The 18,105-nt window shown below is 42.2% G+C and overlaps 1 protein-coding gene across 1 annotated transcript in view; it reads left to right on the plus strand.

Moving 5' to 3' along the window:
• Positions 1–18,105, plus strand: part of adarb2 (adenosine deaminase RNA specific B2 (inactive)) — a 174,258-nt gene that overhangs the window by 116,082 nt on the left and 40,071 nt on the right. The window contains exon 3 of the mRNA XM_026292335.1: positions 212–1,164. Coding sequence (XP_026148120.1) covers positions 212–1,164 — 953 coding nt within the window. The remainder of the gene's footprint in view (positions 1–211; positions 1,165–18,105) is intronic.

Below are 18,105 nucleotides of genomic sequence, written 5' to 3' on the forward strand. Positions count from 1 at the left end.
GGATCTGCTCTGGGTAGATTTGTTCATTTTCACTTCATTGTGTATCAAGTAGTTCAATTTGCCTTGACAGAGTTTTCTTGATTCTTTCTGCTCAGTCAGGATAAATGTCAGTAACACACAGTAATGAATGCCTTTTTCCCTCCGTGTGTGTGCCGAGTGACTTTTTTAGCACTTTGAATTACATTGTTTATGCTTTGCTGTTTCACTGCAGGTACCAGCAGTGCAGAGGTAAAAGAGAACCGTAACATTGGTAATTTAGAGGATCGCACCACAGGGTCTGCAGAGTGCCAGTCACTTTTCCGCTCCGACTCTACAAGAGGTGGAAGCTCCGGTCTAAAGAGGAAACGACCACTAGAGGAAGACAACAATGGGCACTTGTGTCAACTCCGTCTCATTTATAAGAAACTGTCCTGCTTCGAGGCTCCTAAGAATGCTTTGGTCCAGCTCAATGAGCTGCGCCCGGGCTTGCAGTACCGTATGGTGTCTCAGACAGGCCCAGTGCATGCTCCTGTCTTCTCCATCGCTGTGGAGGTGAATGGGTTGACCTTCGAGGGGACAGGCCCCACAAAGAAGAAAGCTAAGATGAGAGCCGCAGAGCTGGCCCTCAAATCATTTATCCAGTTCCCCAATGCTCCTCAAGCCCATCTTGCCATGGGAAACATGTCCAACCCTTCGGCCGACTTCACCTCAGACCAGGCAGACTTCCCTGACACTCTCTTTAAGGAATTTGAGTCTTCGCCGTGCTCTGACGGTCTCTCGCTCTGTAACTCAGCAGCTGAAAGTGAGCTAATATCGAGTGAGCTGCTCAGACATGGACGGCTGCTTCGCCACACCTTGGACCTGATGGTGCAGGCTCAGCAGAGACTGGGTGGAATTGTTCCAGAGCCTGAGGCCCCCAAGAGCCCTGTGGCGTTACTGAATGAGCTCCGGCCAGGCCTGCGCTATGCCTGCCTTTCGGAGCGGGTTGAAGGCAGACGGCTGCGTAGCTTTGTGATGGCAGTGCGTGTGGACGGGCAGATATTTGAGGGCTGCGGTCGCAGCAAGAAGCTGGCCAAGACCCAGGCAGCCCAGTGTGCTCTTCAGGCCCTCTTCAACATCAGGACAGCCCCTGAGGGGAGGACAGGCCTCAGAGCCAGCAGGAAGAGTTGTCCTCATTTACCCCAGGTGAGTATAGACACATTCCCAGCACCTCTCTTCTGCTGAGATTCTTTGGCAGCCACTCCACTTCCTACTGGGGTCTGTAATGACCCAAACAGCAGGTGTGCAGTGCAAATCCAAACACCTTCCAACAAGTAATTAAGGAAAAAGGGATATAGAAACAAAAAGAGAGTGGATGGAAGGAGAAATAGTGGCAGCTCTGATAAAGACAGACTAAATGTCAACCTGTTTACTCATGTGTCAGAAATCTGTGCCTATATTGAAAATTCACATTACAGATTTGTGTTCGGGTTCACTTGTGTGCATTCTGCAAAGCCTAGTCTTTGAGTAAACAATATCTGTTTGTCGGTCTATTTGAACAGAAAAAGCATGTAAATGAAGCTAATTATTGTCGTTGTGTCTATGACACATGAGGAATCTGCATCACAACCTAAATGAGTTTTTTCACAGTCTTATGTGTTTGTCGAGCTGTAATTGGGAGAGTTTTGTAATTTTGCAAAATCTCCCATTTCCTCATGTGTGGCATCACAGTGTCTACAAACATTAATTCAATCTCTTGCCCAAAGGAGATAGAAAAGCATAGAGCAAATCGACAAACAAACCGCTGAGCCCTGTCCCATGCTCATTTATGCAAATATGTAAATAGAGAGGAAACTAGTTTTTGAGAAATTTGAGGAAATTGGAGGGCCTAAAGACACAGTGGCTGGATTGGCTGCCACTTCTTGACAGCCATTTAAAACTTCATTTTAGTCGCAGAATTTCATCTAAAGTAGAACTGCCCTGAGTCGATGGCCACACTGACTTCAGTTGTTTACTATTGTTTACCTAGAGACAAACATTATATCGAGCGGTCCAGTTCACTGGTGTACTGGGAACTGAAAGTGAAGCTTAATTTTATACTTCTGCCCCCCCTAGTATAGCAAACTCACGTTCATATCCTAGGGCATCATGTTCTTCCACTACTTAGGAACAAAGAAACATCAGTATTTGATGGCGAAGGACTTTCCACAAAAACTACATGGTTAGGTTAACACACCAAACCATGTGGTTAGGCTTAGTTTTGCCACAAGAACTACAGTATGTGTTTGGGTTTAACCACAAAACAGATGTGGTCAGATTTAGCGATTTTTATGTTTAGGTACTAAAAGGTGTTTAGGTGTGAAACCCAACACCCTTCAGGGTGTTCAAGAGAACAGGCTGAACAGCATTTAAGTAATGTCTAAAGCATCACACTTCTTATGTCTTATATCAAAAACCTGAACTTTAACATCCAAGGCTTCTAAATCTTTCCTTAAAGCCTTCTGTCATCATTTTGTGTGTCATTATTTTCCACTAAACTGGCAAGAGTGTCCTTCCCCAGAGCACAACATCAACCCAACAAACTTGCACGTTTGCCTGGGAGAAACTTTTTCTTTTTCTCCCTGCCGCCACGGTGTCTAAAAGGATTTTAAGAGGATTTGCCACACCCGTTTAGTTCCAGAAAGCACTCGCTTGTGGAATTTCTTGAAAGTCATCCGTGCTGTCTGCCAAGCTTGAGAGTATTTTTTTTTCCCCTTTGGTAAAGGACAAAAGCATACATATGCATGCATGCTCAAATAAACATGTGTCCAGGCGTGTGTTTGTGGGCATGAGGTGTTTCCTGCCTGAAATTTTAAGGAATGTCAGTGCAGGTTCCTCCAGCTCTGTGTTGACATGTGAGTCAGAACTGATTGTGTGGACAGTGGTTCTCCTGCAGATGTGAGGTGCAATGTGGAGGCAGTAGCCCAATTTACTTGTGCCAGCTTGGTCTGTTGTGTTTCCTCTGGTGCAGCCTGTTGCAAGATAAAGTTCGTGGTCCTACATGGTATATATGATGAACTTTTTGTTGTGAATAAATCTTCACTTTTATGCCACTATATTGATAAGTTCTACCTCCAAAGTTGTCCTCTAACTGCAAAATCATGAACAAGTTCGTCATCTTCACTGTGCTGCCTTCTTGTTAAACTTTGTGTGAATGGACATGGAAAGGTTATGAAGTGGTGTCCTACTTAAACTGACACGAGAGTCACATTTTATCTTGTTTAATCTGTTACCTACCATGGTAGGCAGCTCATATTATCCTTTATTAACCTCAGCGCTCCTACTGGTGGTGTGAAGGGACAAGTAGGTGAGAGGGCTGCCAGCTAAACATAACGTTACAGCCGAGGATGAGTCTTCAGCGACTCAGAGCGCAGCTTCCACAGCAAAGATATAGAAAATATGACGAGCCACATGTCGTCTCGGCTTTACCAGAGACCACAGTGTGTTGTGAGTCTGAAAATACTAATGTTCTAATAAACTGTAAGGGAACTGTTCCCTAATAACTGTTTGGGAACCAGTGCATTAACCTAAAACGGAGAACATGAGGAAGATGACCTGTCATCAGTCCTTCATACCTGAGCTGAGCTGAACTGGAAGCCTGATAGGTCCAGAATTCATCCTGGCTATGAAATATTTAAAATCACTGCAACTGCATGGTGCTGTATTCTTCTCAGACATTCCTTACTTCTCACAAATACTAAGGAAAAATATGAAGAGGCTGCCAAGACGAGCATAGTTGGGCACATCCTTACATGCAAGAAGAGACTTTTTTTGAAGTCATGCGGTCTGTACTTTCTTCCAATCCTCCTACGCTGTATGGGAGTTAAAGAATCACCTCAGAAATAAAGCATTGGGCCAAAGTCTGCTTGACATTAAAGGTGTATTTATCTTCTAGCAAGGACTTTAATTTTTTATTCCTTCATTTAACTTTATTTATCATGGGAAATCAAATGAGAATGGCTTCTGCGGAGGTATCTTGCCTCGTATTGACTTAATTCCACTTATTCATGTTCACTACAGCCACACTTGTCTACATTTAGCAGCTTTCTGACCCTTATTGGGAGTTAACAGCCTAGCTTGACAGCATATCTGCAGTAGTAGTGCAGGGAAGGTTAGTAGTTTCCTGATTAGGGGATTCAACAACACCTATTCTCTAAGGATATGAAAATTGTTACGGTGTAGTGTGGAAAAAAAGGTCCTGTCAAGCATTATTATCTTCTTTAGGTTCTAGACACAATGGCAACACCCTCCCTACACATACCCTCCTTTCTTTAGTTGCCATGGAAGGCTGTGCAGACACAGTGTGTGCTCCACATATTCAGGATTTTTATATTTCTACAGTTGGGGAAAAACAGGACCTACCTTTATGGATGACGTGGCTGTAGCTTGATGCAAAATCTGAAATACATATAATCCACCTGTGGGGTCAGATGAAAATAAGTGACCCCCCCCAGTCTTCTTCCAAAAATTATTATCATTTTTCTCAACCCTCCCTTCTCCCTTAATAATTTTTGAGCAGTGTTAGATTTAACTCAAAATGAAAGTTCCTGATTAATAATCAGTAGGAAGCTACTTTTAAATCCAGGAGCAGCACAGTTGTTATGAGAAAACATCTTTGCCCTATTACAACGTGCACAGAGAAGTGAAAAAGTGCTGTAGTAATCATGACGTCCATTTTACAAAGTGGAATGATTACCCCGCTGTGCACTTTTTGATTGGCCACTTAATCTCCCCTTGTCGTCACAATGCACTGCAGTGTTTCCAAGCCAACTGAGTCTGAGACCTGTATGCAGCAGCGGGAAGGTAGAGAGTCAGCAGGTCCATGTGAAAGGACAGCATGGAGGTCAGTGGTCAGGACGCAGCGCTCTGCTGCCTCAATTTAAAGTCCAGGGGAAATGTGGTTGGTGGCAGTGCTGAATGAAAATTAGGGTTAATGGAGGAGAAAAGGCACAGAAAGGCTGCGTATCTTCCTTTTAGCTGTTTCAAAACCTAAAAAGTACAAATGAATATTTTCATTTTTCATCATATCATTTGAAATCAAATGTGACTGTGTATTGTCCTTTACTTCACTGCGGCTCACAATGATTTGATTTAGTTATCTCTAAATGTGAAGCATCACAGATAGAGGAGGATACAAACTGGTCAAGTGGAGTAATTTCCCTGCCCCCACAACAGCAAATTGAAAATGATTTCAGACATGTGAAGGTGACCCCTGTCAGCCACTGAGCCTCTCACAGATTGTTTTCTTTGTCTAATCTCTCCCACTTCTAATCTGTCTCAATATAAACAGTTGTGACAGGCTGATCATTAATTAATATTGCCACAACAAATTAGCGACAGAGATCGCCCAGCCAAACGCCCTGTCTAAGATAAAAATCCACCAAGTTAGCGAGAGAGAGAAGATGTGAGCGGCACATTAGAGAGGAGCTGATTAACAGCTTTGAAGACCTTGCAGACAGTGTTACATCCTCAGCATGTGGACACACAGTGACAGCTACTGCAGCAGACTTTACAGTCACAGAACCAACTGTGATTATCACCATAAGTGGTGTTGTTCAAGTAGCCTAATAAGATATCTGCATGAATCACTTTCTGATGATTCAATCAAATAAGATGGAACTCTTCACCTTGTCCCTACAAACACTTAATAACGAGTGATTATGGAGAGAGGTGTGTGTAGAAAAACACATTTAAATATATGTGGAAATGTTCAAAATGCAGCATTTTGGCCTCCTGAGATTCTGCATCCTTTAGGGTTTGGTTTTATAATTTATAATATACTAAACTAATTACAGGGATTTTAGATGTGTTGCATTGTTTGCATTTTCTAGTTATTATTACACACTTTAATGACTTTAATATGTTGGTGGTTAGTTTTTACACTTTTAAAATACATATCAAAGTTGAATGTTTTTAAATTTGTTAATGTGATAGCAGGTCTATCAAGTCACTTCATCATTCAACGTGTGAATAGATTCAGTTTCATAGATGCTGTTTAAATGAATAAACACCTTTTCCCACAAACCTCAAAACAGAAAACAGCACCTGTAACCATGGCAACTGTACGCAAAGGTGGAGACGTCTTCTTCTTCTTCTTCTACCTTCATTAGATCAGAACATTGTTCACTGTGTGACAAAGACCCAATGATTAGTTTATCCCAAATATATAAATATTATAATATGATAAGGATATTGATAATATTTATGTGTCAGTTTTATTCTTCCGTATCAAACAGCTGATCGAAGATCAAATAACCAGAACTAAACTAACGATCAGCTGTTCTGGTTCAGCAAGAACATCAACACCTTTTTTCATGTCGTATTCAATGGAGAAAGCTGGATTATTATGTAAACCTGTTTGTCTCATCATTTGGTGTTTACAGAAAGAGAAATATTGAAGAGGGTAGATTTGTCTATGAAATTACCTAACAATAATGTTTTCCCATCTGAATGGGAACACCCTGCACATGCAAAGGGTTGAATCATCTTCGGGTGTGTAATATGTATGCAAAATATGACCTATGAGCCTGCAGGCTGTTAAATCTAATGTACCAAGTCAGCATGCAGCTTTGAGGGAAAATCCCTCAGCAGAGAGGAATTGAAATGGGCTCGGTCGGGTCAAGTCACCTCACATATACAGTAAAACCCCCCTGTAATCTATCCCAAAGAAGCGTGGCACTCCTATCTGCACCTCTGCTCGCCCTATAGTAGCGTGAGTTGCTGCTACTAAGTCCTCATTGTTTGTGACAGTCTTTCATTCCTTCTTTTATCCCTTCTCGTTTCCCCTCCACAGCCCGTAGCTGTGAGCCAGAGCATGGCTATAATCGTTTCCGAAGAACCTCTCACACTTCATTAAAAGCATAATCAAGTTCATTACAATTTCATAGGCGTTCAGGTACCAAATGGCTTCAGATAAATCATGACTAGTGGTCCTGTGTGGCTGGCATGTGTAGGTTTATCTCTGCCTCTCAGGCAGGAGAGGAGGGAAGTGGAGGGAGAAGAAGCAAGAGGTCTAGATGTCTGGCCTTTAAATGACCTTCCAGCCTGAAGCCATGGACGATTCTGTTAAACACTCTGCATCGAGACGTGCAGACGCTTAATTTGGGACGTATTACAGCTGGGAAATCTGATCGTTCGTGAAGACGGTATGGTGATACCAAAGGACTGTCACTTGTTTATCTGCAGCCAGGTTCAACGTGTCATCTCTAGTATAGGTTATGGTTTTTAAACCCCAAGGTAGCTTTAGTTTATGACACTAAGAGAAAGAGAACACTTTCTGTACTTGCTAGTACATTAATAGTGTAGTAAGGATCAGTTCTACAGTAAATACGTAGCCAAACGTGTTGTTATGTGTCATTTGAGCATGAGCAGATATTTACTGACTGATACCTCTTAGCCTGTGTTGCAGTTTCACACTGAGGACTTGGCGTCTGAAATGACCAGCTGCTTTTCCAAACCCGATCAATTTGCTTGTGTATCTGATATGACCCATTGGAGCGTCTCCTGGAGTAAAACAAATAACCTGTTAGAGTAAATAGTGCGTATTTAGCGATACCAAAGGTTAAAAGCTTGTTTCTCTCTTGTGAGGTTCCCTGTATTAGAAAGAAAACCGAGGCTGATGCTGTCCGTTCCACCAGATTCTCTTTTTTTAGATAAACACTATAATATGTTCATTCATGTAATAAGAAGATTGAATAATGGCAAAGTACACTGCAATGAGAGCACTTTGACTTGGCACCAAGTAATAATAATACTCAAGTAACAGCATATATTATGTTGTTATTTTCTCTTTTTGCATTTATGCATTTGATTGTGTTTTTCTCTTTCCTGTGTTGTCTAATCGGTGAAGTTTTCTTAATTTGCTTGTGTTTTGTCTATTTGCACTGTGCATTTGGCTGCAGACCTAAAGAAGCAACGCACATGGAATCAGAGTGGAAATGTGAATTTATCCACTAAAAAGTTTTGAAGTGTCAGTAGAGTGACACCATTGTTGACTTTATTTATTTCTGCAATACGGGTCAGTGCCCAGACCTGAACCACCAACGTCACAGATCAGGCTCCCGTCCGTGGAGCACCTAATGTAGCCACTCTCCACTTAGCGTGCTGCTGTGCATGTTGTTCACTTTTCATATTTTTTATGTAGTTACTGTTTCCCAAACGTGAGTGAGGCAGGTGTTGGAGAACGAATGAAAGTGAGAAAAATCTGCAGCAGCTATTTATTTCCCTTACACAGATCAGTGATTAACAATTAAGCTGAAATATTTTTAGATATACATAGTCCTTAATATTGCAGCAGCTTGCATTTTGATCATAAATGATTTTCTAGCTATTGCACTTAGTCTACAGATACATTTCAATTTCCAAACCTCTGAGGTCCTGATTGTTAAGTTGGTTTTAACAAACAATCCATGTGCCCATATTAAACACTCAAAACAGACACACAGACACACGTCCCCTGACAGTATTTGTCCCTCGCCTCATCCCCACATGCCCGGCCATCACTTGGACCCACTGGAACCCCCAAACCTCATAGAGGTTTCCCCGAGAGGTTTTCCCCCTTGGTTCCATAGCTGAGCCAACATGCCTCTGCTTAGTGGACTGAAGTAAGAGCACAGCTGTTTGTCAGCACCTGATACGCTGAAACACTCACCTTTACATGTTTCTTTATTCCCCAATCACATCATGATGGTATGATAATCTCATATTATTGTGTAATCTAGTAAAATAGGAATTAAATTACTTCAGTAATATTTTACAAAGTGCTGAGTTACTCTTGTTTTAAAAGTCAGAGCTCCTTGGGTTTGTTACTGTGAAAATATACGTTTTTGTCTCCGTGTGCTGTTATTGCAAATGTCATTTTGCTGTTTGTAACTGTCTCCACACTGCTGCATGCGGTACCTGCATAAATAAAACCATGACAGACTCTCATATAGGGATAATTAGTATATAGCCCAACACTGGGAATAAATGTAACAACAGGCAAGTATTTTTCTCTTGACTAAATTACCCAGAATATTAAAAAAAAGGAAATGCAAAACATCTGTTACCTCTGTCCTGCTCTCTGGGACTGTACCTTGCCTCCCTTGGGTGAGACAAAAAAAAAAACAGGATGGAATAAGGTGTGTGTGTGTGTGTGTGTGTGTGTGTGTGTGTGTGTGTGTGTGTGTGTGTGTGTGTGTGTGTGTGTGTGTGTGTGTGTGTGTGTGTGTGTGTGTGTGTGTGTGTGTGTGGAGGAGGGGTAAAAACCAAGCTGGCAGTAGGAAGGATGAGAGGCAGGCTGTAGAGGAGCGAGGGAGGTGAGGATGGATGGACTACAGAGGGGGGAAAGAGAGGAAAACCTCAGCGGAACAAAAGACCTTCAGGATTAATTAGGCGTCAGATTGGTTGTAGGGCACAGTGGGGGAGAGGGAGAGAGGCCGAGAGATATAAAGGGAGGGGGGAGAGTAAGTTTAGCATTCTGGGAAGACCTCATGTCCTTAGCCCTCATATTTCAGCCTGCCTGCCCATGAGTATACAACAGCCAGCTAGTTAAGGCCTGCACTGTGCCTGGAACTACTGTCCACTGGATTATGGATGGAGCTCCTTCTCCATCTTTATGTATTTTTATGTTATCCAACTGGGCAATAGGAGGAAACACGGAGGTTATATATGTAACACATAATGTTTACATAATGGGTTTTCACCCTGTGTTAGGGTTCTCTGCACATATTGTGTGATCAGGTTTGTATGCATTGTGTGTGTGTGTGTGTGTGTGTGTGGAACTGCAGGGAAATAGGTGTAATATGTCATAGTATTCACTCTGTACAGCAGCATTTCTCCATGCCTGGGTTCCCTTTCATGAAAGGTGATCTCTGCCAAATTAGAGGAGTATGAATGCACAAAATAGATGCAACTGAACTCTTACTGAACTTCCTACTCTTTCTGCTCTTTTTTTTTTTTTTATTTATTCGGTAACAACTGCTTTGCAGACAGTTGAATTGCTGATGCAGGTCACAGGCGTTGCCTCTAAATTTGAGAGGTGGACCCGAAGCTGCCTGTTAATACCGTCTTTGTTGTGATTGTCACAGAGGGATGTTTCTGTGGTGACCTTTGATGGCACTTCTTCCCCTCCAATACAGGAAGTGCTGAACTCTGCATACAGATGACAGGCACGGCTGCCATGAGACATAATAGCTTTTCCTGATGCCATCTCTTTGCAAAGCACTTAGCAGATCAAATAAGAGCCATTCTGGAGGGTAGAACAAATCATGCCCTTAGAACATTTGTACCAATCATTCAACTATCACCAAGGTGGCTGGTATGTACAGCTTTAGGATATCTCAGCAGCATGAACTTTAGAACAAAGTCTTCCTGTTAGATGGGCTGATTCGACTGGCTACACAGAGCAGTGATAAAGCCTTGACAGATTGTGTTATATGGAGAAAACCCACAGCTCACAGCATGAATAGTTATCATATACTTTAGTGAGAGGCTAAAAAGAAAAAGTTTTTGCTCCCTGTGACTTTTATGCTATTAGAAAAGTTTGACCTATCTTTGGTAAAAAAAAAAAAATAGTGATAAATTAGTAATAGTGCTGGTGTAGCTGTCCTCACAGTTGCATATAACTTTTAGCCACCACCGCAGAATGCACACACCCTGACTTTTAATACAATTCTTCTGTTGCTTTAGCACCTGGTTGTACGTCAGCATGTACATAACAAATCCATTCCTGCTGCCCTGCTTCTTGTCTCTGCATCCTGGCTGAATTTCAGGGCCTGTTTTGCACTCTCCTGTGCAAGATGATGAACTAGCACCGTTCCTGCTGATGGAGAAATGAAATACCACAGTTGCAGACAGGCGCAGATAGGTTGACAAGGGGAGCTTTCTGCACCAAAGGCCTAAACTTAAGTAACTTAAAAAACATGCCAATATTGCATGAAATAGCATCCATCTGTGTGACGATGTCCTCAGTTCATTTCTGCTCATATGCAATTTCTTAAATTGTGGTGGGGGTATTTATATTTGTGAGCAGCACTGTATACGGAGGAAAAGATGAACATGAAAAATACCATGTAGTGATTGCTGCCCACTAAAAACATGAATCTCCAGTGTTGGTGAACTTCATGATGTTTTAGAGACATGTGGATGTAACAGGCAGTGATTTTTATTAAACTGAGTTAAATAAATAATTTGCAAACTTTAAATTATCTGAAAAAAATAGTGTCACAAAGTCGAACTTGGCTTTTATTGGTCAGTGGTTATTACATAATTGTTTAAATAACAGGAGAACAGATGACTGTGGATAACACTGGTGTCAGTGCATTCATCACTTCATACAGTCATTTATCTTTTTACAATATAAATATATAGATATATAGATGCATAGCTTTTCATAATGACAGTTTCTTGCACCATTTTACCTTCTGTTTTGTCTGTGTGCACTGTGGGTGCTGGATTCACATTTGCCCATATGCATGAGCACACACACACTCATACTTATCTATGTAATACACACACTTTGTGGTCATCCACAGATCCACATGCATGCACAAAATACTCTTCATGCTTTCTTGTTTTGCCAGTTTTCTTCCACTGACTTTTTCTTTTTGACTAATAAACAACATGTCAAGCATCTTCCCCTCTGAACCACTTCATAGAAACACATTTCCACCTTTGTCTTGTTTAGATGTGGCAGGTACTTTACACAAACAGCCAGCCTGACAATTCGGTGTTTTCTCTCAATACAGTTATATAAAAGCGTAACCTGAACCGGTGGTTGAGGAAGATACATCCACAGTCTGTTGAGGTGGAGAGACAGTGATGCATTTGTTGCAGTAATCCTTTGCCTCATTCTCTCTCACAGAGCTGCAGCAAAAAACGAATCAAGGAAATTTGTTGAATGTCCTGTACAAATATTAGAAATTGGCATGCAGGACGTATCAGACAGCACCAAGCAGTGGTGTGTAATATTTCAAGAAGAGGCATGGACGTTAAACTAAAACATGCATGCACATACCCACATAAGAGCTACAGACCTTTAGTGTCCTTTGCCTCATTTTTCCTCAGGTTATGTTTTCTGCTGTTATGCTGGCACTGCCCTCTGTGCTGGCCCACTGCAGCAGCTTATGAAGTGTGTGCTTGCAGTTGAAAAGTTTGGCAGAAAGGAAAGAAAAGGTGACAAAGAGAGCAGGTGCATTTGCTACAGTCTCGCTGCTGTTGTGCTTACGCCGCAAACCACGTGATGGATTTTTAGTAAATGTTAAAAGAGCAGAGGCCACAGACTGATTTTTCTGGCCCACTCCAAAGGCTTTCTCACATGGTTATTTGCATTCATTTTATCCACAGGCTGTGAAGTGCATATTGTATTGTGCTGCACAGCTGTGTGTGCGTGTATGCACAGTGGTTGACAGTGAGAGGAATCATGCACTGTTTAAACCTCCTCTGTAAGGAAACGTTTGTTAGAAGCCACATTCATCAATAGAGAAAAGAGCAGGTTTATTTTCTCCAAAGTCAGGTGTAAACTTATAGCGGCTGCAGGATAAACCCATCACTGTAGATGAGTAAAATCCTCACATCTTCAAAATGTCAACTGAACAGAAGTGTTTGGACTTTAAATCCATGCATTCAATTTGTCCAGAGGGATTTTAAAGCTGGTCATAAACCCAAAAAGGTGATTTATTTATTTTTTATCACCCTGCAGAGAAGCATGTCCACCTCCAGATACAGTCGAAACAAGGCACCCTGTAATATTTATAATATTATATTATAATTGATCATTTAGTCTTTTATTGACCAGCATGCACTGGTGCAACAATGCATAAGCCTGCATGTATTATCTAAATTAGTATTTTCCAGACACTTGGGGTTCATTGTCTTGAACACTTCAATACGTGGATCAGAGAAATCAGGGGCCCAATCAGGAAACTCTGTTAAAATTAAAATGTTTTGTTTTTTTTTCCCCCAATTGTTACTTATAGCTCAACTCTAAAGGTAGATCTGACTAAAACCAGCACTGCTGAGCAGAATTATATTCAGTCCTGCCTAAACTAAGCCAAAGGGCCATTAGCTCAAGACAAAGCTAGCTTCCTGTGTGAAAAGCCTCAATTATTTTTACCAATCTCCCTCGTGAGGTGCAAGGTGCCCCAAACCAACACAACATTGACATTTCGCCGTGATCCCTTGCTGAGTGTTAGGAATTCAAAAAGAGCACCGTGAGCTATGCATCAAATGTCAGCTGTGGTGCTGTGGAGAAACCGTATCAATATCTGATGATGTATAGCTGGCTGTAGGGCCTTTTGGCCGCAGCAGCACTGACAGACACGACACAGGGTCTGGTCAACGCTTAGTCACCAGCAGACAAATGACTCCAAAAACAAATGGACTCACAACACACAGAAAAAATATGTCTGGAAAAAGTCGGTCTTACGTTCAGTCTGATATTTCTCTCTGTCAACCACAGGAAGCTGAAAATATGTGTTTTTTTTAGTATAGATTGTTTTGCTTGTTAACACTTGGCACGTGATAATTACCCTACAGTGTCTGGTACTGGCCGTGTGCGTTGTTGATGTTGTGTACGGTATCGAGCTTGTTATTTATTATTTTCTAGTGATTGTTATTACGTCAAAGGGTGTTGGAGGCACATTGTACCCTTGACTGTACTTTAAGTGACAGGCATTTGCTTAACAAGGAGACAGACATGCACCTGAAAGCACCAGTGTTTTCCCTTGTCTGCGTCTCTCATCGCCAAGCTGAGAGAAAAGCGGTGCTTGGCAACTGACGTTCACGGGCAGCATTCAAAGCACGGTGCCAGGTTTGAAGTCTCGCTGATTGCCGGGGTCGGGCCCGCCAAAGGAGCCACGGTATCTTCAAGAGCAGCAGAGATGGAGGCGCGGCCGCCGCATATGGGCGGAGGCCAACGCCATCACCCACCCTTTGGAGGAAGTCATCACAGCACTTCAGAGCAGCTATTTAAATAGCTCAGCTCTTTCAAGACATGAAGGGAAATGCTGCTGTCCTCCCAAATGTGCTAATGCTGCTGCTGCAGCCACTTCACATGTTGAAACAGCAAACACAGTTGTTGCAGTTTTTATTTCTTTGGCTCTTCTTTGACCAAAATAAACAGAACCCAGACAGAAATTCTGTGTTGGGAGACTGAGAATAGTCTTAGACTGATAAACCTGTGCCCAGACACACCATGCCAATATGTGGCTTTTATTAAAATCTCAGTGTCATACTCCTGTTACCCCTGTGGTCAAACTCTGACCATACCCAGTGAATATTACATTGTTTTGTTAGAATTATACTCTTATCTCAGATATCTCTCTCAAAAATACTACGGGTGTAGGGTAGGGTAGGGTGTACTGTATTTCCTAACAGTGTCAGCCCTGGACTAAAACCTGCATCACTCATCACTGCGTTAAGGAGCTGATACCCCAACACCCTTTAATACTGTTTGTTTTAACTAACAGCACCTTCACCATTGTTCTGTTCCAGGGGGCTGCAGCAGGTCCTGTGCTTGTGGCCTATACTGCCATCTTGTGTATGAACACTGTTCTGAGTGGTTTAGAAAATATGAATATTGGTTGAATTATCATATAATTATTTGCTGCAGATTAAAGCTTGATGAGATGCGTGATAAGTAAGTCTTATCTGGAATGACACAGGTGCAGAACGTTAAAACTGTAGAGAGAGTCGCAAACCCTGATTGTAGAAAAGATTTAATCACACCACAACCCCGTCCGTGGTAGCAATAACAAGGTTTCTTGTCTTAGTACATATGGAAGAGGAGACTCCAGAATATGAACAGTGGCATAACAGGCACAGGCTGTGTCAGGCAACCCTAAGAAAATGTGTAACGTCCAGTCCTGGGACTCATCGAGTTGCTGTAGAGATCGTCGCCATGATTTGCCTGGTTGTAGTGATCATGCTAAATCATGTCAGTAATCAGCACAGTCACAGGAGCTTTTCCAGTATCTATAAATCTTGACTTTTTCGTGATTAGCCCTTACTGGTGAGTTTGTTCCTCCAAAGTGGCTAATAATTCTCATAGGCAGCTAATATAACCTGAGTTATGCAGCAACGACACCACAAAGGTTGATCCCTGGCTGAATTGTGCCACTTAATGGGAGCTGTGTGAGCAGCCCTCTACGCCCTTTGGAGTGGCCTCCTCCTCCTCTTCCATCCTCTTCCATCCTCCCTAAGTCAACTACGGGCTGTGGATGATATACTCTTGTTAAATCCTCATTGCTGACCCTTTCATTTCCTCCTTGGTCTTGCTTCCTAAGTGCCTGCCTGCTTGCCTCTCTTTTCGTCTTCCTCTCAATCTCTTTCGGGTGTAGGTCATGTTATCATTTCGGCGGAGTCCCTGTGCTGTCCTTTGGTGCATAATGTATAAAGCCACTGGTGTGTGTTTTACACTGTGCCTGACATTATTAAGTTGTTTCAGGCATATCGCTGCCTTTATCTCTACCACGGAGGTTAATCAGAGGGGATTTATATCAAAAGACTTAGAATCACTCCAACCACTGTCAGTGAACCTTCATTTTTCCTTCTCTTCTCTCTTCTGCCCAGGGCATATTTTAAAGACAGATTCAGGAAAATACATCAGTGTAGCCTGTGAACTTCCTCATAAAGCCAATGGGTCATAAAATAATCTTTCAAGAGGCAGGACCTCACAAATGCAAGTGCTGCTCGGTGAAGCATCGTCATTTAATATTTGTTTAAATTGTGTTTTGTGACATGTATAACGCACTTTTTACCCAGTGTCGTCAGTTGCAGTGACTGTGTTGTTGGCTGCATACATATATTTTTGGCTCTTTGGAGTTTTAAGGATGGTTAGTAGATGAGAGGAGAGCAAGCAAAGGGGAAGGGCGTACATCAACTATCCCCACCTGCAACTGAATCCCTTCATGCTGTCTGATGATCCTATCTTTGTATTTAAATATTGCCTATATATTTACTTGTAACTGCTGCTGTTTGTTGTATTTGAGGAACTTGGTCATATATTACAAATTCTGTGGAAAGGAGATATTGGCAGTTTGTTCATTTACGGAGCCAGAGTGCTGATTTACACCAGGAAATGTACTTGTAACCTGTTCTCCTGTACCCCGATTCTTTATGTCTGCCCTGAGTCTCATATCGGACACTGTAGATTAACAGCTGGACCTCTGGCTGGGGTCTGTTTTTCAATCCAGCAGCAGGGCGGCTCAGTGGAGTCAACATTGTAAAGATGCTGTTGGCTTTTTGGGGGAGAAAACATGGGTGGACCATGCAGAAAACCTATTCAGAGCTGATGAAGGTTATTTGTGGATCTGGCAAGCGTTATTTCCAGGTTACAACCACACCAAACATGGCGCCACAGATGGGCCGTGGCCTGATAGCGTCTATGTTGTCGTAACTGGCTGGGCTTGTTTGATCAGATGAAGAGAATTTAGATTGATAATGAGTTTTCGAGTCAGCCATGCTTAACATTTGGGGTTGGTGGTTCTGTTTCACTGGCTTCAGATCATTTTGGCTTGAATGTTGGGGTTTCATTTCCCAAATTAATGTTTGGATTTAGGCTTAAGAGCATTAGTGGCTTTGAGCAGATGTAACCAATCAGGAGACACCTGAAATTAACACTGACCAAAGTGAGATTACACAGATTCTTTGTAGGTTTTAGCAGTGAATGTTTAAAATCATATTGCTGTACAATGTGCTGTGTATTTTCTCTGACTGCATTTACGTTGCTTTATTCTTAACCCTCTGCTGTGGAGGATTATTAGGACTAACATTCAAACCTCAGCATGCTAATGTGATTTCTATGGCGTTGCTAATGTGGCTATGTTTATCTAATATAGTGTTTACCCCAGTCACCATCTCAGTGTCACATGTTAGGATGCTAACATCTGCTAATCGATAGCTGATGCTGGCATTCGATGAAAAGGGAAACATGAGTAGTGCACCAGCGAACACTGCAGTCAGCATGGCTACAAATTTGATTTGTATTTTTCTTTATGGTTACACAAGAACTAGGTCATAGCAACTGATTGTGTTCCCAAGTGGAGAACAAGAAAAAAAAAATAATGATCCACTTCTATGTTTAGCTACATGACTGGAAAGCGGTGCCCCTGGTTTTTGGATGTGGCTATTATTCTTGTAGTAGCTCATCCTCGACTCTGATCCTTAGTACATGCACCAGACTTATCTTCTTGGTTCCCACCTTTTCAAGCCTAATGAGGAATCTCTGCTTGAGCATTGCTTTACTGCTGGAAACCTGTGGTGCAGTATCCCATCTCCCCCCTCTCTCATTCTTACCGGGAAAAGAAGATGGGACAAGCTGTGGCAAAGACAGATCAATGGCACAATCTCTGTCGCCCTCTCTCTTTTTCACTCCTTCATGTGTCTTTGTTCTCACTCACAAACATCAAACATGTGGTTTGAATGATGACACCTGCACGGTGCAGCCAGTTCTGACTGACAAGTCCCTACTGTTTCTGCAAAAACTTTAACACTCAAAACACAAAAAAACTGTTCCACTGGCTGCAGGGCCGTCTGGCCGTCACACAAGGAAAGGTTAGATGTAGTTAGAGGCGAGATCTGGGAACATTTCACAAATTTGTGCACAGTTCAATTTCTCGTGGTTGCACTTTGTTGCCGTCACAACTACTGTCGAAGACAATACAGCAGAGCAACCACAGAAAAAGATCTGAGTGCCAGCACTTTTTCTTTTTTTCTCCTGTGACACAGATCTAGAGGACAGTGAGAGAAGGAGCAAAAGATTTAGGAGTGAGAGTTATGCTATGTGTCATATGGAGAACAAACAAGAGGAAAATATGTCTCGCTGCAAGGAGTCTGGCTTTTTGAGAATCTAAAAAGCCCCCGCAGGCAACGTTTCCACCAAAATAAATAGATATCCATTTTCAAAAGCCTCATGCTTGGCAGCAGGCAAAGGATGGGGTGAATGAAGGGTGGGGTAGTGTTTGTGGTGGTGGGGGGAGGAGATATCCAGGCAGAGGGCAGACACTATTAAAACTCAGGAGAATGGATTGTTAAATACCTCTATAAAGAAATATAAGACATGGCCCAGTTTCTGTGCTTCCTGGGCCACTCTGCAGGCGGGTGATAAGGTGGCGGATTGAAGCATGTGTG

The sequence above is a fragment of the Mastacembelus armatus genome, chromosome 20 (assembly GCF_900324485.2).
Source record: "Mastacembelus armatus chromosome 20, fMasArm1.2, whole genome shotgun sequence".
Lineage (NCBI taxonomy): Eukaryota > Metazoa > Chordata > Actinopteri > Synbranchiformes > Mastacembelidae > Mastacembelus > Mastacembelus armatus.